The following is a 24,227-nucleotide window of genomic DNA, read 5'->3' as shown; positions in this document are numbered from 1 at the left end:
TATCCCAAGCTTTGAACTTCTCATGGAGCACTGTTCAATTCATCATCCAAAAATGGAAAGAGTATGGCACAACTGCAAACCTACCACCTAAATTGACATGCCGGGCAGGGAGAACATTAATCTGAGAAGCAACTAAGAAGCCCATGGAAATTCTGGAGGAGCTGCAGAGATCCACAGCTTAGGTGGATCAAGAAATCTGACCTGGCAAGACCACCATGACATGCCTCCATCCCTAAAGTATGTATGGACAAACAAAAAGGCAGTGGTCATTGGACTTCGTATGAGGCATGTCATCGAGAGAGTAATGATGCATAGAATACATACATTTTTACCGTAAAGGTTAACGTTGCCTTTAGGAGCATGTTACACCCAAAATATGGGTGCCAGCATGTAATGGGCCTGAGCCCTGCCCTGCCCTCTGCATACAGTGGGCCTGAGCCCTGCCCTCCTAACCCCCTGTACTGTGCTCTCCCTGTGTTGCATCCTCATTCCCTCCATACCACCCCCCCACCACCACCACCACCACCCCTCAAGCAATCGCAGCCTTTTCCATCCCAACTCTCCCACCCCACAATCCCTATTTCACCCCACCCTAAACTACCGCAACCCCCCTCCTCTTAACCCAACCTCACCTAACTCCCTAACTCCGCTCCCATACCCCCCATACCTACTCTTCCTAGGCAATAGGTATCGGTGATTGGTATCGGTGAGTACTTGAAAAAAAGTATCAGTACTTGTACTCGGTGTTAAAGTGGTATCGGTGCATCCCTACCCCATCTTCCATTGCGACAGACAGCTTGTAGCTCTCATTGAATTACGAGGGCACTGGTGAGCACTCTTGTAGTTCATTGATCTTCCTGCCCTTCAGTACCTGTCTCCCAAGCCTGCAAGAGCCTGGCATTGCACCAGTGATCCACTTATCGTGGGTGCAATGCTTTCTAGGCTCTTGCGGGAAAAAATACGTGCACTTTTTTTTTTCTGCGGAAATATGTGCATTTGTTATTTTTTTCCCATAAGGTGAACTTTCTTTAATGCAGAGAATGCATTAAGGTAAAAAAATGTTTTAATAGACAGACTACAGTATATAGCTTTTATTTGCATTCTCCATAGGCGCACCATATATGAGACTGAAACTTCTAAGAGGGAAAAAAGAATCATGAACTATTTGGATTCTACCACCTTTCTGTATTGGAGAGGAGAGAAATGGAATGTTTTTATAAATGATACCCAGGGGGACACCTGTAAGCCTGAGATATTTTTCTGTAATTGGGAGATAAAGGGGGGCAAGTGTTTGAGGAGCACAATCGCACGAGGGGACACTTTGATATATCTATATTGTAGAATGAATATCTCATGTACTGCTTTATAGAGTTTACATGGTGTAATGCATTGAATTGTTTGAATTGTTTGTATTGTAGTCTTACACATTGAAGTTATATTATTGAATTGGTTTGATACACTAAAGTGGACACCTTTTTGGATTAAGGAGTAGGAGACATGAATGTGTTTTTTTTTTATTTTGTGTGTGTCTGTACTTACCAAAATCAAGGTTACCATGGGTCTTCAGTGAAGTCGTAAGCTTTCTTTATGACTAACATGAAATTTCTGGTGCCAGACCAGCCATCACCCCCCCCCCCCCCCCCTTTTTTTTTTTCTCAAAAAAAAAGCTAATTGCTGCAGCAATTAACACACTTACTCAACAAGTGATAATCAATTTTTTATTCTCCCGTTGAGCTGATAGAGCTACAATTTATGGGCTAATTTGGAAAACTGCAGAGGCTGCGCTTAGTTTGATACTGATAAACAGCTATAGAAATAATAGAGGATTATAAAATGTGGAGTTTTTGTCTTTCTCGGAGATTCTTGTTTATTGTGGTGTTTAAATTGTCCACATAGAATCTGCATTTGAAATTATATGCAACGCTTAAAAGCCAAACTCCCATAATGTTGGCAAACTCCTCTCTGCTGGTATGAAAAAGAAAATGTACTATTTTTTACTTACCTGAATCCTTGGTCACGTGATAATCTTGCTATGTTCTGTTTATATCCTGAGATCCTTCTTTGGCTGCCACATCACTGCCTGCATGACATGGACATCTCCTGTTGGTGGAGGCAACACTTCCAGCAGCTGGATCCTCTCTCATAGAATCCAGAGGCAGAAGAACTCATTGGGGGTGGTCAAGGGGACCAGTGCCAAAGAAGATATAACAAGCCAGGAAAAAAAGGCAGGATATAAGCTTAGCTCATAGAGAAGACTGTGACCTTGATCCATTACACTACACGATGGCTTAGGAAGAGGTATTTTAAATTGGACCGAGGCGTAAGGTAAATGAGGCAAAAATCAATTTCCATTTGGGCTTAAAAGAATAATTCCAGGCTTGGACCTTTAAAAATATGTACATACCATACCTGGCTGGTGCCCCTGAAATCTGGAAATCGCTGACATAGGCCTTGTTACTCCTGTTATCTCCACTTGTTTCAGGGTCCTGTGCTAAGGGACCGCTCTCCTGCATTGTGAACACAGGTGGTCAGCTGCTTTGCACGAACGTCATTCATAGAATGCATTGCATCTTCTGAATGAATGCAAACCATTCCCTGATTGAACGAGGTGGAGAGTGTTTTGTCATTGCCAAGCCTCTCTACTTCATCCAATCAGAGAACTCTTTGCATTCATTCAGGAAATGCAAAGCTTTCCCTGAATGGCGCATGTGCCGATAAATCCGACCTTATGTGTTCAGTAAGCAGAAGTGCAGCCACTTAACACAGAAGCAAGTGGAAATCACTGAAGTAGCGGTGTGTAGTACAGCCATTTCCAGCTTCCAGGGGCATCAGCCAGGTATGCTGTATACACATTTACATTGGTCCAATGGAATTATGTATAAAATATCCATACCTGAAATTCTTCTTAAACTTCTCTTGTAAATGTGGAGCATGGCCCAGCACTCCATAGTCCTATTGTCCAGTTAGGTGGAACAATAAAAAAAGTTTGGATTGGTCATGGCCAAGATCAGCTTTTACAGGCAAACCTAAGATGTGCCCAAAACCGCATATACTCATATCTCAAGATCTGCTGATTGTTTTGACATGGTTTACTTTATGGTTACTTTTCTTAGGTTAAAGTGACTGTAAATGCTTTCTATGGGGGCACTCTTGCAGGCACGCTCCCAAGCCTCGATGTCTGTATCTATAGACACAGACAGCAGGACTCGGCCCTGCTCCCTCATCCCTAGCTTTGTTTGACAGCAGGGGAAGCCAATGGCACCCACTGCTTCAACAAAGCCTGTGAGACCAGGAAGTGAGGGGAGAGAAGAGCTGCAGACAGGCACAGCGCTGGATCATCTGAGGGCTCAGGTAAGTTAAAAGGGGGAAGGGGTGTGAGGGGGCGATACTGATGCCTAAACATTTTAATACCTTAATGCAAGGAATTGGTGGAGTATAGGTAACATTGTGATTAATGCTGGCCATACACTATACAGAAAATCGGCCGAACCCATTTTCGAAAAAAGAACGTTCGACCGTGACCGCAAACGATCGTGCCATCATATAATGACCGATAAATTGTTCAGTGGACATGAATAAATAATTTTTTGTTCGTTTTTTTACATATACCTAGTGCAGACAGTTCGGACGGGAAACACATTAACCTTGCAATTTATCGTACGTTCGGCAGAAATTTTCCAAACTTCCCGTTCGTTTTTTCCCCACAAAAACGTCACAAACGATTATCGATTTGTGCCCATTAACTTGCCGAAAAACGAACTAAGTGTCTATACGAACGATTTTTCGGCCGATTTTTCGTATAGTGTATGGCCAGCATAACTCAAAGGCCAACTCCAGTCCAGTTTTTTTATGCTTTGGATTAAATGGGAAATTATCAAAATCATTTGTGTTGGGAAGATTTTCCCTCATGTGTCGCAGGAAAAGGTTGTGAAGGGAAATCAATACAGATGGGACAGTGACTGAGACGGAACTAAACTGAAAAGGAAAGAGCTTGGTATAGAACAGGGATATGCAATTAGTGGACCTCCAGCTGTTGCAGAACTAAAAGTCCCATGAGGCATAGCAAGACTCTGACAGCCACAAGCATGACACCCAGAGGCATAGGCATGATGGGACTTGTAGTTTTGCAACTGCTGGAGGTCTGCTAGGTCCTGGTATAGAATATGTATGATACCCAATATGGAAGCACTCCACCCCTCAGGGGGTGAAATGAAATGCAAACAATGTGCTTGATAGGCTTTGCAATACTTTAATGTGGGTGATTTCACTACTATTAGTATACATTTCCTGTATCTAAAGCAAACGATATAAACAATGAAAAGAGATGGGCAATATAATGGCTAGACAGTTAAAAATATAAATGATCCCTATACGATGGAGGAAAAAATTGCTGGAAGGTGTTAGAAGAGATCACCCAATCACCTCTGAGTTCACCATGCAAAAAAAGGGTCATTTCTACCTCCAACAATCAGTGGTAAAGTATCAGCTCTACACCCCGGGTGCAGTATGCTCTTAACTAGATGGATGCAACTGACAAAGCAGCCTTCATGCAGTTTGATATCAATCCCTCTGTGGTGTTCTTAACTCTTCACTATCCTCCTCTGCTTTTCCCACTATGGGTGCTGTTGCTTATGCCATGATGCATGCAATAAGATAATCACGGAAACGTCAGAAATTTAATTTCACCCCTTGAGGGGTGGAGTGCTTCTATATTGGGTATCATACATATTGTAAACCAAGCGCATTCATTTTCTGTTTACTAAGGGTGGTAGTACACCTTAAAGGGGCAGCTGGTAAACACCATTGCCATGTGTTTCCATACTGAGGCTATATTGTTAAAAGGGCAGCGCCGTCTTTTTTGGATATTTTGGTACACTTTAGTAGAGTGGAGAATGGCTAGAAACTCTGTACGGTGTTTGTCGTCTGTCTTGCCGTCTGTGCCCAACATTTTTTAGCTCTGGGATCACAGTGACAAAAGGTGGGTGGGAATCTCCCCAACTATAACACACAAGATAAAACACTACTTTATTCATACAAAGCTTCAAAAAAATGACAGAAATTAGGTTTAAAGTTTACGGGATAATTTTAAGTTTTACGCTAAGTGCTAGGGTCAATATAGGTAAAGGTTCCATAACTTGGTACAAACATGTTCCGCTTCACTCAATGGTCAGTGCAGTGGAGCACTTGGCCACTATGGAGATGGAAGTTTCATAGATTGCGTACAGTGTGCCCCCTGCTGTTCCTTATACCGTATCACATTTTACTGGTGTACTTCATGTTCTGCCAGTTTCAGGGGAGGATGGGATTGAAAGGTTATGCTTTAATCGATTATCCGTACCCCATTCACACGTCTATAGTTCACTTCAACCATATGCTATGTCTTGCAGTCTGTTTGGCTTTGTGGTGTACAGATGCTTTTCTGAAAGTTTAGAGGTCATACATTGTGTCTGTGAGCCGCACCCCGTAGAGGCAGCCAAATCTAGCTTTAATGTAAAAGTATCAGATAGAACTGCCCATGTAGTCTAGAGTATTCATTCACATGGTTCCGTTCATGTGCTATGAGCATAGGAAGGAAAACCCGTTTGGTTGCCTTTGGTAACATGGTAAGGAATGTTCTTTTAATCAGTAGAACCTCAAAAAATTTAAATTCAGTCCAGTTGTCAGGAAAAAAAAAAACTATAAAGCTTATATTTTGTGGGGTTTTTTTTTCTCAAATCAAAGGCTGGAAGTGTCAGATGCCACAGAAATCCACAGGTTCTAGATTGAGAAAATATTTTAAATGAAGGCAATGCTTGGAAAAATTGTGATAATTTACAGTAAATCCCAAGATATCAATGGCCACAAAATACACGTGATAAAGTCAGTCGTAAACCTCATGTGAAGTGAGAGATGTCATATCAAAGCAGTACAAAGCACATAGCACCTTGTGGAAGCATATTTTCCAGACAGTATGACCTCCAAATTAGGTAATATACAGAGCCACCCATATCCCTTAGGCATACAATCTTTAATTTTGTATCACAAGAGCAAGACCCCTCTAGAAAATGGCTTCCTCCTCCACAATGTTGCTTAGCCACTTGTCTACAGGGCACTTTCACCCTCTTCCTGCCCAGGCCAATTTTTAAGCTTTCAGCGCTGTCACGCTTTGACCATTGAGCGGTCATGCAACAAAACAAAATTGCTGGTGGGCACTGATTAGTGCCCTGATTATCAGTGTAGATTTCCCTTGTATAGATTTGCTGGTTATCGGGTCTCCTCACTTGCTGTCAGCGTGAAGTAGAGCTGCACAATTCTGGCCAAAATGAGAATCCCATTTATTTTTTTTTTTTTGCTTAAAATAAAGATCCGATTCTCGCGGCATAACCTCATCTTTAACATTGTACAAAAAAATTGGGCTAACTTTACTGTGTGTTTTTTTTAAATTCATTAAAGTGTATTTTTTCCCAAAAAATTGCATTTGGGAGACCGCTGCACAAATACAGAGTGACATAAACTATTTTAACAACCGCCATTTTATTCTCTAGGGTCTCTGCTAAAAAAAAAAAATTTAATGTTTGGGGATTCTAAATCATTTTCTAGCAAAAAATAAAGATTTTTACTTGTAAACAACAATAGTCAGAAAAAGTTTGTCTTTTAAGTGGTTAAACTGGCTTCATTTACAGACCGAAGTTCATTCCTTTGATCTAAAGAACTAAATTGATACAATGTTTCTCTTTATCTCTGTCTAAGCTAAACTTGGCAGGCTGCCCGTTTTATTTACCGTATTTATCGGCGTATAACACACACACCCCAAGTTTAGGAGGAAATTTTAAGGAAAAAACTTACATGCCCATCAATGCAGCCTTATTAGTGTCCATCTGCAGCCTTGTCCATCATTGCAGAATGATCAGTGTCCATTTGCAGCCTTGCCCAGTGTCCATTTGCAGCCTTGCCCTGTGTCCATTTGCAGCCTTGCCCTGTGTCCATTTGCAGCCTTGCCCTGTGTCCATTTGCAGCCTTGCCCTGTGTCCATTTGCAGCCTTGCCCAGTGTCCATTTGCAGCCTTGCCGTTTAAAATTAGTGTCGCCGAGATACACAGAGACGGATGTACTGTGTACTCGGCTCCTCTCACAGTCCCGCCCCTTGGCCCGGCTCCTATGATGGACATAACACAGGTCCAATGCGGAGCTGAGCCTAGACGAGTACACAGTACTCTCGGCTATGTGTATATTGGCGCCACTCCCTCCTCCAGACAGCGGGGATCGGAGTATAACACGCATCCATGATTTTCCCCTGATTTAAAGGGGGAAAAAGTGCGTGTTATACGCCGATAAATACGGTATTTATTTTTTTCAGCTGTGAGCAGAGAAAACTCTGCACCGAATTGGGAAAATGCTGTTTTTAAGATTGTGAGGGGGGTAGAATCACGATCTCAATTCTTTAATGATTTTGTGCAGCTTTAGCGTGAGGAGAGGATTGCTGATCACAGGCAACTCCTGTATACACTAGTCAGCTGTTATTGGACACAAATGGTAAAGAGCCACTGTGATTTGGCTCTTTATCCCGATCTATAATCGGCTGTGTCCTAAGGACACAGCAATCACAGATCCCTACCGATGCTGGCAGCGTTATCATGGGAGGACATCCATAGATGCCCTCCCAGCAGTGCGAGCCCTGCTGTAGCAGTCTTTTGACTATAGCACAGGTGGGAAGAGGTTAAAGAGGAAGGAAACCCTGATGGGTTTCCTTCATCTTTGTTTCCCCTCCAAAGGTAAAGCATAATGGGCTACTATGCATCGCATAGTAGCCCATTATGTGTCCCTTACCTGACACAGGAGCCTGCGATGTCACCGCTGTCCCCTCTGCTACGGAGCGTCCATCTTCTTTCCGGGTATCGTGGCTCCGGCGCTGTGGTTGGCTGGCCGGAGCCGCCACTAACAGCATATCGCCGTTAGCAGCGGCATGCTCAGTGCACCGCTGTTTACGGCGCATGCGCCATAGACAGTGGTGCCTGTGTTTTTGCAAATATCTCCTAAACCGTGCAGGTTTAGGGGATATTTCTTGGACCTACCGGTAAGCCTTAATCTAGGCTTACCTGTAGGTCAAAGTGGTCTGTAAGGGTTTACAACCACTTTAAAGATATATAAACTTCTTGCAGTATTGCCTGTATTATATCACTAAAAGGAAGTGCCAAAATTGAAACTCATGTAAACTAGACATGCAAAGCATGTACATAGGTGGAGTTACCATCGAGGCATGGTGTTTATTACCTCCCAGCAGAGCAGCAGTGGTCCACGTGCAGCGTGATGACATTAGCCTCGTCTCGCCCTACACGTTTTTTGAGCCTATTTCAGGAGAATCTGGAAATGGCTTGCATAGTGTAACCATAGTCGGGGGAATTCAAAACAGTCCTAATAACACTTTTCTGGCGGGAGTTCCCTTAAGATATACCTTTACCCAATTCAGGCAAGCATTTGTGCCAGTGTTGACAACTCTTGCAGCAAATTCAGGTAGTTTGTACTGCCACCACTTTAAGAACCTGTCTCTATGGCAAATGGCTTACATTAGTACAGTTCTCTGTTTGGGAACCTGGTGGGAATTTAAGACCTGCTCTGAGCTGCCATACAGGAGGTACTCCAGAGCAGGCTGTGCCTTTGCCTGGAAGCTGTCATCAATGTGACAGTTGCATGTACAGCTGTATCCCCGGGCCACACATTCAGCTGTGAGCCGGATGATTCCCAGGCCAAAAGTTAAACATAAATTGAGATACAGGTGATGTCATTACCACATATGGCAACACCCAAAATTGGGAAATGACTTGTCACTGAGGAGGCAGTGCCTGATGGGAAACTGAAACTAGTTCCCCTTCAGTTCAGCTCTACTTTTGATTGACAGCACATGGTAGTACAAAAGTTAAGCAGACCTGATGAGAAACTAATCACCCAGTTACCCATCAAACTCCACCCACACCAGTACAAAACACCTTGGCTTTGCACCTGTCAGTATGACCGGTGTAAAGGCCAGGGAGGGAGGCAGAGAGAGTGCACTGAGGAAGATGTCTAATGTGGACGCTCCTACCTCAGTGCAGAGAGGGACAGATTCATGTTGCTGTCTTAGATGGATACATAAATCAGGTGAAAGTACCAAAACTTTCAGTGCTGTACCCAGACGGAATTCTAAAGGGAGTCTGACACCCTGTATGAATTCCCGCAAGTATGTGAATGAACAGAGCAAGTGAGCAGATTATTGTGTGTGAACTGTATGCGTTCTTTCTATTACTCTTATTTGCTTGCCTCATATTCGAAATAGTTTCTATATGGACTGCAGACTGATTTTTAATTCCACTTATGAAACTATATAATGAGGGACATAGGACCTTCTCTTTTTCTGATTTAAAAAAAAAATGTTTATTAGAAAACTTATGCATGTAACACCATACATAAAAACACAATAAACATACAGGTACCATCTATAGACCATGGATACATCCAGCAATGTCATTTGCACTATGCTGCCAAAGAAACAAAAATGAAACGCAGATCAAAAGTATACTCCTATTATAAAAAAATCAACAGGAGCCTCCATAGATCATTCCGAGTCTCTCTGGTGCAAAACTAGGAGGAATCTAAGAGTAAATCAAATACATTTTACATAGGTAGTATACCCAGGAAAGCCTAGCCTCCCAGCTACCAACCAGCAACTATCTAACCAGGCTGACTAAATTTTATTGCACTTAACCGGGCAGCCCCTGTGTTGGTAAATAATACGCTCCAGCCTTAAAGTATCCCCAGGATCCTATTTATTAATATGTAGTATATGCCACTCTCAAAAGAACATCAGTGTTTTCTCCACATGGGCCCGTTTTTTATGTTTCACTCGAAAGTTGCTGAGCTTGTTAGGAACCAGTAGTGTCTCTCTTGGATTTTTTTTTTTTTTTTCTGCATAACGTTGAACTAATACACTGGAATAGGAGGAGATCCTTGCCGCATCAGTCAAGCCACTCCAATCCTCCAAAGTGTCAAACTATTTACCGCCATTTAAAATGCAAAAAATAGCACACCATGAACTGGTATTTTTCATGTCCTAGAAATAGTGGCTGTGATGTTAGTAAGGAAATCTAAAGGGTTGGGGAGTAGAGGCAAACTTTTTGTCTTTCTCCTGTATAAAGCACAACACCCCCAAAACAAGTTGGTGCTCGTTCCCGAAGGACTTCCAACACTGAAGGTAAACCTCCATTGAGAAGAATGCTTTCTGTGCTGTAACAAAACCTTTATGTGAAGAATTCTACATATGCTCTTGTCCTCCTCCAGAAGGATAGGTGAGCTTTGTAGGATCGATTAGTTTTATATTCTATTAGAGCTCATCAACCAAAAAAAATACATATTTGCCACCTTGCTTGATTTGCTTGAACATCTAAAAGGCAAGTTTTGTTTTTTTTTTTTTTTTTTTGTTTTTTTTCACATGAACCTTTTCTTTCAGCTTTAGAAAGTCTTTCCAATACAAATTATGGCAGGATGCTGGTGGGCAGAGTCTCCCTGCCAAGCAGAGTAGTCTCCCACGTGGCTGCTGCTATAGTATGGAATTAATGGGGAGTCAAGAAGGGCCGCTGTATGGATCTCAAATTGGAGTTGCAAGAATATTCGGTATACCTGTAGTGATTTCTCCCCAATAAATCTGAGCACTAGCACCCACCAGATTCTGCACATCTCAGTTGGTCGGTCAGTGGGTTTGCTACACCCATTGACAGGTGTGGTGAAGGACCTAACTGTACACAGTTTTGCCTGGGTCCATTTAGATCAAGAAGGCCTGCTCCTGCCAAACCATTGCATTGCAGTCCATTTTGAAAACTTGCTGCTGTTCTGTGTATGCCTTGCTCTGCAGCATCACGTCAAAGTCATATAAAAAGACCTATTCAAAATTGCATGACATCTGAAAACAAAGGATAGCACGTGTTACGTTGCTTACAATGCTGCACTGCCATTTTAGTTGTGTGTGGGTTAATCCGTGCCCTCAAACTACAGAGTACAGAGGGACACTTTGTTTTGTCTGTATTCAGTTCATTTTTTCTGATTTATGTATTAACCACTTCAGCCCCAGAAGGATTTGCCCCCTTAATGACCAGGCCATTTTTTGCGATACGGCACTGCATCGCTTTAACTGACAATTGCGTGGTCATGCAATGTTGTACCCAAACAAAATTGATGTCCTTTTTTTTTTTTTTTTTTTTTTTACCCACAGCTTTCTTTTGTTGGTGTTTGATCACCTGTGCGTTTTTTTTATTCTTTGCGCTATAAACAAAAAAAAAATTTTGAAAAAAATTTTTTTTTTTAATTTCTGCTATAATACACATCCAAAAAATATTAAAGAAACTCATCAGTTTAGGTCGTTATATGTTGTTCTTCATATTTTTGGTAAAAAAAAATAGCAATAGGCGTATATTGATTGGTTTGCATAAAAGGTATCGCATCTACAAACTACGGAATAGATTTAGGGACTTTTTATTTTTTTATTGTTTTTACTGGTAATAGCGGCGATCTGTGATTTTTAGCAGGACTGCGACATTGCAGCGGACAAATCTGACACCAAATTACACTTTTTGGGGACCAGCGACATTATTATAAAAATGCACTGATCAATGTGAAAATGACAATGGCAGGGAAGGGGTTAACACTAGGATGCAATCAAGGGGTTAAGTGTGTTCCCTAGGTGTGTTCTAACTGTAGGGGGGGGTGGGCTTACTGGGACATGACAGAGATCACTGTTCCTGATCACTAGGAACAGAAGATCTCTGACATGTCATTAGGCAGAACGGGGAATCGCCTTGTCTACAGGCAGTTCCCCGTTCTGCCTCTGCACACATTGATCCTGGGTCGCTGGTGGACATAGAGTCCGCAGGGCCCATCGGCCCACTCCAGCGGCGGGTGTGCGCACACACTATCCTCCTTGCACAGACCGACGTATACCTACGGCGGTTTGCGCAGGAGAGCGGACCTGCCGCAGTATAATGACAGCGGCTGGTCGGCAAGAGGTTAAGTGTGTTTGTTAAATAAAATGGGGGGGGGGGGCAATGTAAGGTTGATGCAAGGTCCAGTTTTTATGCAAGGTTGACTAATCCACTTTGTGTTTTATCATCTTTTCTCACAGGTGGTGAAAATATCAAAAGCATCAACCAGCAATCGGGGGCCCATGTGGAGCTTCAGAGGAACCCCCCACCCAACACAGACCCAAGCATCCGGATATTCACCATCCGAGGCATCCCACAGCAGATTGAGATGGCCAGGCATCTCATTGATGAGAAAGTAGGGGTAAGTCTACAAACAGATGAGGGGTTGGACAGGTTCAGATGATGATTCCAGCTATGCCTCCCTAAGCCCAGGTTCACACTGAAGTGAACACAGACATCGCATGTGATTTGCACCCGCACTGCGGTGCCGATCATATGCAATGTCTGTGCAATGCAAGTTCAACCATACAGTTTGTATGGCTGAACTCGCATTGGTTTCGCACAAAAAAGGTTGCAAGGACGCCCCCCTCGCACTGAAATCGGAGCGCATTGGAGTTGTCACCCATGTGATCCGATTCTTGTCTGAATCCACAGTTCGCACTGCGATCTGTGAACTGATCTGGGGGTGTCATTAACATTGTCTTGACACCCGCAACGGTTCACAGAAGGCAGTGTGAACTGCCTGCAGGACAGATGCGATGCGACAATCGGCGCTGGAATCGCGCTGGTTCCCGCATCGCTACAGTGTGAACCCAGGCTAAAGCAGTCTTTAAATCCCAACTGAACTTTCAGTCTAAATCGGCTAAATACAATCAAGGAGCATTAAAACACAAATGGTGTGCAGTCTTACACTAGTTTTAGAAAGCTGCATTCGAAGTAAAAACACCTGTCCCCTGCCAGCATGTTGTAGAGAGGACACTTTTTGGTGGTCACTACAGAGATCCAATACACCCTCCGCTGATTCAGATCTATAACGCTGCTATCGGCATTGCTCATTCTCACAGCTAATGAGGGATCTAAAGCCCCGTTTCCACTGAGCGGATCGGTTCGGGTCGGTACAGTTTGAACGGCCTAGAATGGTCCGGTCTATTCTGGTGAGTGTTTCCACTGCAAGTGGGACCACAAGGGGCCATACAGGGTTTAGAAAAAATGCCTCAGCACAGCAGAGGGTTTTCTGTCAGCCAATCAGTGGAATGTATCGTAGCTCCGCCCTAACCTAACCGTTCCATTTTCTATGGCCCCACATCTGAAGCAGAACCCTGAATGGAGCGGTTCGGTTGTATGGGCTGCTTTCATAATGAAAACACCCAAAATAGCGCACCGTACCGAACTGATCCTCTCAGTGGAAACGAGGCATAAAACTCTAAAACTGGATGTCAAACGGACACTTCTACTTTAGCACGGTTTGTCAGTCACCTAGAGGAAATATGCAGAAAAGGACTTGGGACTTTTTCAATTTTATTTCTGTTAATGCGTTACAGTGTGTCAGGTGTGTTTTTTTTTTTTTTGTTGTTGTTTTTTTGTTTTTTTTTTTTTAATAGAATGTGAGAAGCTTTAAATGAAAGCCTTTCCGTCACTCCCAGTCTGCATACTGGTTTCTGGGCTTTCTCACATTAGAGCAGAAAAGTTTCAGTATCCGTGCCCCTTCTCTAACATACCCTACTTGAGTCCGAGGGCAGCTTGCATCTGCTGATTCACACCCAGGTACTTTACACCTTGGTAGAGGCCCTTTGATGTGTTTTTCAGGTCTTCTGTCTGAAGAGAGCTAATGATGCTGAAAGACAAAATTGGCCATCCTTTGTGTTGCTACTTAGCTGCGCTCAGCTGACTACAATTGCTTCTAGTTCATAAAGGATCTTTTGCTCAAGCATTTCCTTTTGCTCACTAAAATGTCTGTGTTCATCCTCCAGGGCACGGCAATCAGCGGTCCAGGCAGCTACGGGCAGAGTCCATTCAGCCAACCGCACGCGACACCTCATCAAAAGTGAGTGGGTTTTGCATGATCCCTGCCTTTCATTCATATTTGTTCAGTATCATTATACCTATCCTACACTGCTAACAATGTATCTGAATGGTAAAGGAAGGGTGCAGTTCCCTGGGGTATCTTCTCTCAAACTTCTCAAAAAATTAAATGCCACAAACCTCAGTTGCATATACTCATAACCATGAACTGTAGAGGGCCAGGCCACATTTACAGTCTGCCACTATGCTTTTTGCCAGTGTTAGCTATAGTTTACAAATTGCCGTCTGACTCTGGAGATGGCATGTCATATGCTGTGACCACTACATGTTCAGTATGTCACAGTAATGGCACACTGTGGGCAGTGCCTGGCCTCATTTTAGGAGGGAGCAGTGCCTATCCTCAGTCTAACTCTTCCCCGCTCCATCCAAATAATACAATTATTTGCTTTTTTGGTTAGGGTGGGGAAGGGTTAGACCCTCTGACAATTTTTCTTGTGGTCTGTGTCACCATTGTGGAGATTTCCCTCCTATATGTACTGGTGACCACTGATAGAAAGAGAGGGGGTGGTCAAACATTTTAGTTTCCCCAGAACAAGAGCTAAGGTAAAATCTTCCAATGGAGACTCCTATTTCAGGGACAGATACGATGGGAACACTAACCTGGCAGAGGTAATTTTTTACTCTCCTGTTAAAAACTTTAACTTTGGCTATAAACATTTTAAGGCAGTAGTTTGGAGAGATAGTGTTGGAGAAGAGGGTGTTGTGTGTAAAAACTAAAGTTAGGTGTTGTGAGTGAGACTCTAGGTAGTAGTTTAGGGGTTAAGGCTGCAGTAGATCTAAGAGCCGGATCACACACAGTGGTGCAAATTCGCACCGCATCAAAATCGTGGCCTGTTAATGCAAACGACACCCCGCAGCACTGTGCGAATCACATGCGATGTCTGGCATTGCACTAGTGTGAACCGGCCCTAAAGCTGGCTATACATTAATCATGGGTTGATAAATATTTTAAAAAACACACCTGATTCCGCCATCTACTCATTCGAGGTGGATGGGGAATCGCTCCCACTGTGCTATTGTGTTCAGACAGTGACGGAGCCTTCCCCACCATCAGAATACACTGATCAGTGTTGCCAGCTTTATATATTTGTATTATACACTGATCAGCCATAATGTTATCACCACTGATGGCTTAAGTGAATAAGATTGATTTAATTCACGGCAACGGATTTAGAAGATCTTTCAAATTTGGCAGCAAGTAAACATGTTGTCCCTGAAGTTAATGTGTTGAAAGCAGAAAAAATGGCCATCGCAGTTTGTGTATTGGGCTGCATACCCGCAGAGCAGTCAGGGTGCCCGTGCTGACCTGTGTCCACAGCCAAAAGATCCTGCAATGGGCATGTGAGCATCAGCACTGGACCACAGAGCAATGGAGAAAGGTGGCCTGGTCTGATGAATTATGTTTTTTTTAACGTCTTCTGGATGGCAAAGTATGTGTGCTTTGCTTACCTGGGGAAGAGATGCAGTATGGGAAGAAGGCAAGCCGGTGGAGGCAGTGTGATGCTTTGGGCAATGTTCTGCTGGGAAACCTTAGATTCTGCCACTTATGTGGAGGTTACTTGGCCAGAAACAATGTTTAGGTAGGTGTTACATGTCAAAGTACACCCCTTCCTGGAAACAGTAATCCTTGATGGCAGTGGCCTCTCTTAGCATGATAATGGGATGTGCTGGAAAGTGTGATCCATTTAGACCACATCTCACAGTCCCGCTGTGTCCAATCACCCCACCCCCTGGACTGGACACAGTGGTACTTTGTCAGCAGTTTCTGGCCAATGATTTATGGCTGATTGGCTGTGTCCAATCACAGCCCAGAGCTCTGTGTTGACAAACAAAGCTCTGTACAGAGGGAACAATCTTTGTTTCTTCTCCCTGCAGGGAAAAAGAACAAATGTTTTAGTAAAAAGTAGCACATATTACCCAAATTAACACCTCGTTGGGCACACACTTAATCCCTTGATTATCGAGAGGTTAACCCCTTCCCAGCCACTGTCAGTGTATACTTTTCTTTTCAGTTAGCCTCCCACACTATCTGTCCCAATTATTATAAGTCGCTGATCACCACCATTACAGTATAAAGAAAATTAAATAAATATAAATTCCAGTATATACCATTATTTGTAGACGCTATGCCTTTCACACAAACCAATTAATATACACTTATTAGGATTTTTTATTTTACCAAAGACATGTAGCAGAATACATTTTGGCCTAAATATTGAAGATATTTGATTCTTTTATTAGCTAGGTTTTAGAGCAAACAGTAAAAAATTGTTCTGTTTTTTTTTTTTTTTTTCAAAATGTTCATTTATGTAATAAAAAATAAGAAACCCAGAGGTTTACCACCAAAGGAAAGATCTGTTTGTGTAAAAAAAAAAAAAAAAAAGATATAAACTTCAGTTGAAATTGAGTAGTGTTGCATGACCAATTACCAGTTAGTTTCACAGTGCTAAATGGCAAAACACGTTCTGGTCATGAAGGTCGCAAAACCTTCCAGAGCTCAAGATACCACAGCATACAGTGCATCCAGAAAGTACTCGCAGCGCTTCACTTTTTCCACATTTTGCATTGTGGAGCCTTATTCCAAAATGGTTTAAATGCATGTCGTGCTCATAAGTTTACATACCATGGCAGAATTTATGATTTCTTGGCCATTTTTTAGAGAATATGAATGATGACACAAACTTTTCTTTCACTCATGGTTAGTGTTTGGCTGAAGCCATTTATTATCAATTAACTGTGTTTACTCTTTTTAAATCATCACAACAGAAACTACCCAAATGACCCTGATCAAAAGTTTACATACCCCAGTTCTTAAAGTGGTTGTAAACCCTTTACAGCCACTTTTTTTTTTAAACTACAGGCAAGTCTATAATTAGGCTTACCTGTAGCTACACTGAACATATCCTAAACCTACACGGTTTTCGAGATATCCCTGTATTTGCATGTGCCGAAGTTATCAGCACATGCGCACTTAAGCAAACTGAAGCAAAGTGCTTCAGTTAGACTGCCGTTGCCGGCGGCTCGCGTGTGATTGACGTCGTTGCCGGCGGCTCGCGTGTGATTGACGTCGTTGCGGCTCTGGCCAATCATATCGCCGGAGCCACGATACCCGGAAGTAACCCCCTGGAGCGATGTCTGCCGCCAGAGCGGTGAACGAGGAGGCTTCGATCTCAGGTAAGTAATTCATAATGAGCTAGTATGGGTTTTTTTTTTGTTTTTTTTTTTTTTTTTTACAACCACTTTAATTCCGTGTACTGCCCCCTTTAACATCAATGACAGCTTGAAGTCTTTTGTGGTATTTGTGGATGAGGCTCTTTATCTTCTCAGATGGTAAAGCTGCCCATTCCTCTTGGCAAAAAGCCTCCAGTTCCTGTAAATTCTTGGGCTGTCTTGCATGAACTGAACGTTTTGAGATGTCCCCAGAGTGGCTCAATGATATTGAGGTCAGGAGACTGAGTTGGCCACTCCAGAACCTTCACTTTATTCTGCTGTAGCCAATGACAGGTCGACTGGGCCTTGTGTTTTGGATCATTGTCATGTTGGAATGTCCAAGTACGTCCTATGTGCAGCTTCCTGTCTGATGAATGCAAATGTTCCTCCAGTATTTTTGATAACATACTGCATTCATCTTGCCATCAATTTTGACCAAATTTCCTGTGCCTTTGTAGCTCACACATCCACAAAACATCAGCGATCCACCTCCATGTTTCACAGTAGGAATTGTGTACCTTTCATCATAGGCCTTGTTGACTCCTCTCCAAATGGTTGTGGCCAAAAAGCTAAATTTTGGTTTCATTGCTCCAAATGACTTTGTGCCAGAAGGTTTGAGGCTTGTTTCTGTGCTGTTTGGCGTATTATAAGTGGGATACTTTGTGGCACTTGCGTAGTAATGGCTTTCTTCTGGCAACTCGACCACACAGCCCGACTTCCTTCAAGTGCCTCCTTATTGTGCATCTTGAAATGGCTAAACCACGTGTTTTCAGAGAGTCGTGTATTTCACCTGAAGTTATTTGTGGGTTTTTATCTGCATCCCGAACAATTTTCCTGGCAGTTGTGGCTGAAATTTTAGTTGGTCTACCTGACAGTGGTTTGGTTTCAACCGAACCCCTCATTTTCCACTTCTTCTTGATTAGGGTTTGAACACTGCTTATTGGAATTCTCAATTCCTTGGATATCTTTTTATATCCCTTTCCTGTTTTTATGCAGTTCAGTTACCTTTTCCCACAGATTCTTTGACAATTATTTTGCTTTCCCCATGACCCAAATCCAGAAACGTCAGTGCAGCACTGGATGAAGTATGCAAGGGTCTGTCAGGAGTCCAGAAACTCATTGACTTTTTTATACACACTAATTAAAAGTAAACAGATCACAGGTGAGGATGGTTACCTTTAATAGCCATTCAAACCCCTTTGTGTCAGCGTGTGCATGTTATAAGTCCAAAATCACCAGGGTATGTAAACTTTTGATCAGGGTCATTTGGGTAATTTCTGTTGTGATTATGATTTAAAAAGAGCAAAAGCAGTTGATTGACAATAAATGGCTTCAGCCAAACTCTAGCCATGAGTAAATGTTTGTGTTATTTATATTCTCTGAAAAATGCTCAAGAAATCATAAATTCTGCCACGGTAAAACTTATAAGCACAACTGTATTTTCCTCAAAATTCTACAAACAATACCCCATAATGACAACATGAAAACTTTGAATTCTTTTGCAAATTTATTGAAAATAAAAAACAAAAAAAATCCAATGTACAGAAGTATTTACAGCCTTTGCCATGACGCTCTAAATTGAGCTCAGGTGCATCCTATTTTAACTGATCCTCCTTGAGATGTTTCTAAAACTTGATTGGAGTCCACCTGTGCTAAATTGATTTGGAAAGGCACACCCCTGTCTATAGATGGTCCTGAAGTTAACAGTGCATATCAGAACACAAACCAAGCCAAGACGTCCAAGGAATTGTCTGTAGACCTCAGAGACAGAATTGTATTGAGGCACAGATCTGGGGAAAGGTACAGAAAAATGTCTGCAGTATTGATGGTCGCAGTGAGCACAGAGGCCTCCATCGGTAAATGGAAGAAATTTGGAACCACCAGGACTCTTGCTAGAGCGGGCCTCCCAGCCAAACTGAGCAATTGGGAGAGAAGGGCCTTAGTCAGGGAGGTGACCAAGAACCCGATGGTCACTCTGGCAGAGCTCCAGTGTTTCTCTGTGGAGAAAGGAGAACCTTCCAGAAGCACAACCATCTCTACAGTACTCCACCAATCAGGCCTGTATGGTAGAGTGGCCAAACGGAAGCCACTCCTCCAGTAAAAGGCACATGACAGCACATCTGTAGTTTGCCAAAAGACACCTGAAGGATTCTCAGACCATGATTAACAAAATTCTCTCGTCTGATGAAACTAAGATTGAACTCTTTGGCCTGAATGGCAAGCATCATGTCTGGAGGAAACCAGGCACCGCTCATCACCTGGCCAATACCATCCCTACACTAAAGCATGATGGTGGCAGCATCATGCTGTGGGGATGTTTTTCAGCGGCAGAAACTGGGAGACCAGTCAGGGTCGAAGGAAAGATGAATGCAGCAACGTACAGAGACATGCTTGAAGAAAACCTGCTCTAGAGTCCTCTGGACCTCAGACTGGGGCGAAGGTTCATCTTCCAACAGGACAATGACCCTAAGCCCACAGCTAAGATAACAAAGGAGTGGTTACAGGACAGCATTCTGAATATCCTTGAGTAGCCCAGACTTGAACCCGATTGAACGTCTCTGGAGAGATCTGAAAATGGCTGTGCGATGATGCTCCCCATCCAACCTGATGGAGCTTTAGAGGTCCTGCAAAGAAGAATGGGAGAAACTGCACAAAAATAGGTGTGCCAAGCTTGTAGCATCGTACTCAAAAAGACTTGAGGCTGTAATTGGTGCCAAAGGTGCTTCAACAAAGTATTGATCAAAGGCTGTGAATAAAATAAATGAGTGATCCGCGCAATTTAATACTATAAATATAATAATAATGGTTTAACACTGTGCAAATGCTTCTGTGCAAAAACTGCTTATGATGCTGTGCAAAAAATGCTATGTGCAAATTATGATCCTGTGCTAAAACAGAATGATTCCTGTGCAAGATGAATCGATAGAAATAAAAATCTTGTGCATAGCCAATATTTCAGTGAAATACAGTAGATGTGATCTGTGTAAATTGATACAACAATAATCCATTCAATTCCTCATTCTCGTACTGCTACCACAACAATAAAATGGTATTGCAATAGTTCATGAAGTAAGGATTATTATGAGGACATAGTCAATGGTTAAAAGTGCTTAACCACTTGCTTACTGGGCACTTAAACCCCCCTCCTATCCAGACCAGCTTTCAGCGCTGACGCATTTTGGATGATAATTGCGCAGTCATACAACACTGTACCCAAATGAAATTTTTATCATTTTTTCCCCCACAAATAGAGCTTTCTTTTGGTGGTATTTGATCACCTCTTCTTTTTTTTTTTTTTTTTTGTTAAAAATGTAAAAAGACTGAATTTGATAAATTTTTTTTTTTTTTTTTTTTATATTTTGTTATAAATTTAAAACGGATAATTTTTCTCCTTCATTGATGTACGCTGATGAGGCGGCACTGATGGGTGGCAATAATGGGCACTGATCAGTTACACTGATACGCAGCACTGCTAGGTGGCACTGATTGGCACTACTGGTGGGCATTGATAGGTGGCACTTGTGGGCATTTATAGGTGGCACTTTTGGGCACTGTTAGATGGCAATGGCAGGTGGCACAGATGAGGCAGATGTGCCTCTTTCACTTCGGGACTGATGTCCCTTGAGGCTGAGCTGGTGATCGGCTTTTTTTTCTCCTCACGCCGTTAGCATGAGGAGAAAAAAAAACAGATTACCGATCTTTTGTTTACATTATGTGATCAGCTGTCATTGGCTGACAGCTGATCACATGGTAAGGGGCAGGGACCGGCCCCTTACTCGGATCAGTGATCACCCAAGTTTCAGTGACTCGGAGATCACAGCGCGCGCGCAGGGAGCATGCACAGGGGAGGCCATCATACGACAGCCTCCCGGAAATTCAGGTCCGCGCTGTGGCCGTCATTCAGCTATAGCGCGGATGTCAAGTGGTTAAACAAAGTGCAGAAAGTGCTTCAAAAGTGCTCTTCAATAAAATCGCCAGTCTTCGTGTGCATCACTCAGTGCTCGCTAGACTCTTACTGGCACATTGGCTATTTTATTGAAGAGCACTTTTGAAGCACTTTCTGCACTTTGTTTAAGCACTTTTTACCATTGACTGTTTTATGTCCTCATATTGATCCTTATTTCATGAACTATTGCATCACCATTTTATTGTTGAGGTAGCAGTGCAATAATGAGGAATTGAATGTATTATTGTTTTATCAATTTATACAGATCACATCTATTATATTGGATATGCACAAGATTTTTATTTCTATTGATTCATCTTGCACAGGAATCATTCTGTTTTAGCACAGGATCAGAATTTGCACATAGCGCTTTTTGCACAGATATACTTATTTAGCATTTTTTGCACAGAAGCATTTGCACAGTGCTAAACCATTATTATATTTATAGTATAAACTTGTGCTGATCACTCATTTATTTTATACCTATTTAGTGCACTTGCACACTTCAGGTCCAGCTGCAATTTATCTGATTACTATATCACTTATTGACTTTGATAGTGCAAAGGACCTCATTCACATTTATAAAGGCTATGAATACCCATTCATGTGTGTTATTCTGTTTTTTCTTTTTTTTTTTTTTTTAATAAGTTTGCAAAGATTTCAAACAAACTTATTACACGTTGTCATTATGGGGTGGTATTTGTAGAATTTTGAGGAAAATAATGAATTTATTCCCTTTTGGAATAAGGCTGTAACATAACAAAATGTGGAAAATGTGAAGCGCTGTGAATACTTTGCAGATGTGATGTACCTTCCAAGGTCTAGTGGCATCCATACCTCAATGGATCAGGGCATTTTTTTTTGCGGCAAAAGCAGGACCTGGTAAATATTACATGGGGAGTTTTTATGGCCGATTAGTGTGTGCGTGTATGTATATCTCTTTACCATTCTCAATCACTCAGAGTTTAAAAATGAAATACTGGATTTAGAGCATGTCTGTGTGTGGGTTAGTTTAGTCCAATGCAGATTCTGATTGTCATCTTTCTCTCTTTCCAGTGGTCCTCAGGCGTTTTTAACGCAGGGTTGGGGTAGCACTTACCAAGCATGGCAGCAGCCTGCGCAGCAACTTCCAGGTGAGTGGCTGTTTTGGACACGCTAGATTTATTAAAGTGCACCTGTCAGTAAAATTCACACTTCAGTCTTTAAGCATTACCAAATATTTTGAAGTCGAGGCGTTTGCTATACATTCACAGAAATCACAGGCAGATACAAACTATTATGCTTAAGCCTACTAGAATGGGGCATAATCTGGAAAAGGTCAAGCTCTGTGCCATTTTTCCCAGTTATTGGGTGTCTTAATCTTGCCTCTCACAGCTTAGGTTGGGTGATGCCAGGCTGTCAATCTCAGGTCACACACCTCTGCCCTTCCTTTACAGTTGTTTCACTTATTCCTGCACTTATTAATGGTTAAAGAATATGGGCACTCTCCGTAGTCAGCTTGTTCAAAAAATTCTCAGAGCACACTGCTCTTTGTATAGACATTATAGTGATATTTACGATTTCAGTGCATTTTGAGGTGCTTTTTTTTTTTTTTTTTAGATTGAGGATTGGCCAGATCTAGACCAGGAACAGCAAAGTTTAAAGGAGTGCAGATTTGAAAAGACTGCACAAGTCAATGAAGACTTGTAGATGGTTTCAAATCTATAACCTTTATCCTTTGTACTATATTAGTGTCAATATTCTATGTTTATTCATTGGTTTCAACCTTGATTGGCTGATCCAAAAAATTGGCATGTAGGGAGTGAAGCCAGAGGCATTTGGGTTTATAGGCAAGTAACTTGTATTTCCAAGAGGTGGTCCAACAAAAGCAGCATCTTTAACCAAACCTTGGCGTTATTATTCTTATACAGTATTTATATAGTGCTTACAGTTTGTGCAGCTCTTTACAATATAAAGGGAGACAGTGCAGTTACAGTACAATAAAATATAGGCATAGCTGCAAAATAAGAAACTGCATGCTAGCACACATGCTATAGAAATTGGATATTCAATAGTCCAAACATTTTGAGTGCTGGAAATCTTATATGTATTGCTTGTCAGTGCTCCCAAATAATACTGTCCTGAAAAAAAGTTGCTTTTTTTGTTTAGCTTACCACTTAGGCAAAGAGGTCATAGCTCTGGCTACCAAGTGCATTGTGGGTCTTTTAACATCAAGAGAAGCTGTGGAGATTCTGTTTTTTGGTAGACGGATCTAGCAAGTATGGTTGTCCCCTGTGCTTGTTCACAGTGGCAAAGACCTATTAGTGTACCTTTTATTAAATGGATGTGAGATGACAAAGTGTGTGAACCTCTTGGAATTAACTGGGTTTTCTTCAGTTTATTTGCCATGAAATGTGATCTGATCCTCATCTAAGTCACATCGATAGACAAACACAATGTGCTTAAACTAATGACACACAAACAATTCTAGTTTCTTGTGTCTTTATTTAAGGAAAAAAGTAAGTGAACCCACTAGACTTTTTAAATGAAAGATGAATTGGAGTCAGAAGTTTTCACACCTGGAGTCCAAATAATGAAACAAGTTTGTAAGTGTGGTTTAAAGCTGTTTTGATTGACAAGATACTAAAACATTTTAAAATTATGGTTTATAAGAAGGATCAACAGATGTGAACCACGCCTCACAAAAGAACTCTCTGAAGACATACGATCAATAGTAGTTGATGTGCCTAAGGGTCGGTTCACACTGAGACAGCACGACTTACAGCGCGACTGCCTCAGGCGACCCAGGACACGACTCAGCGGCGACTTGCAAAACGACTTCTGTATAGAAGTCAATGCAAGTCGCCCCCAAAGTCGTACAGGAACCTTTTTCTAAGTCAGAGCGACTTGCGTTGCTCCAATTAGATTAGGTTCCATTGCACAGAACGGTATGCTACTTGTCAGGCGACTAGGTCGCCTGACAAGTCGTCCCAGTGTGAACCGGGGCTTAGGCTGTAAGACCCCTTTCACACTGAGGCGCTTTACAGGTGCTACAGTGCTAAAAACAGTGCCTGTAAAGATCCTCTC

At 42.2% G+C, this 24,227-nt stretch overlaps 1 protein-coding gene across 3 annotated transcripts in view; it reads left to right on the top strand.

Annotated features, from left to right (window-relative positions):
* The window catches only part of FUBP3 (far upstream element binding protein 3), a 136,674-nt gene that overhangs the window by 101,748 nt on the left and 10,699 nt on the right, over positions 1-24,227 (top strand). For all 3 annotated transcript variants that reach the window (XM_073600482.1, XM_073600480.1, XM_073600481.1), the window contains 3 exons: positions 12,124-12,284; positions 13,894-13,967; positions 22,218-22,294. In XM_073600482.1, coding sequence (XP_073456583.1) covers positions 12,124-12,284; positions 13,894-13,967; positions 22,218-22,294 — 312 coding nt within the window. The remainder of the gene's footprint in view (positions 1-12,123; positions 12,285-13,893; positions 13,968-22,217; positions 22,295-24,227) is intronic.

The sequence above is a fragment of the Aquarana catesbeiana genome, linkage group LG09 (assembly GCF_042186555.1).
Source record: "Aquarana catesbeiana isolate 2022-GZ linkage group LG09, ASM4218655v1, whole genome shotgun sequence".
Classification (NCBI taxonomy): domain Eukaryota; kingdom Metazoa; phylum Chordata; class Amphibia; order Anura; family Ranidae; genus Aquarana; species Aquarana catesbeiana.
Note: the sequence above shows the minus strand (reverse complement) of the source record. Positions and strands in the feature narration are given on the sequence as shown.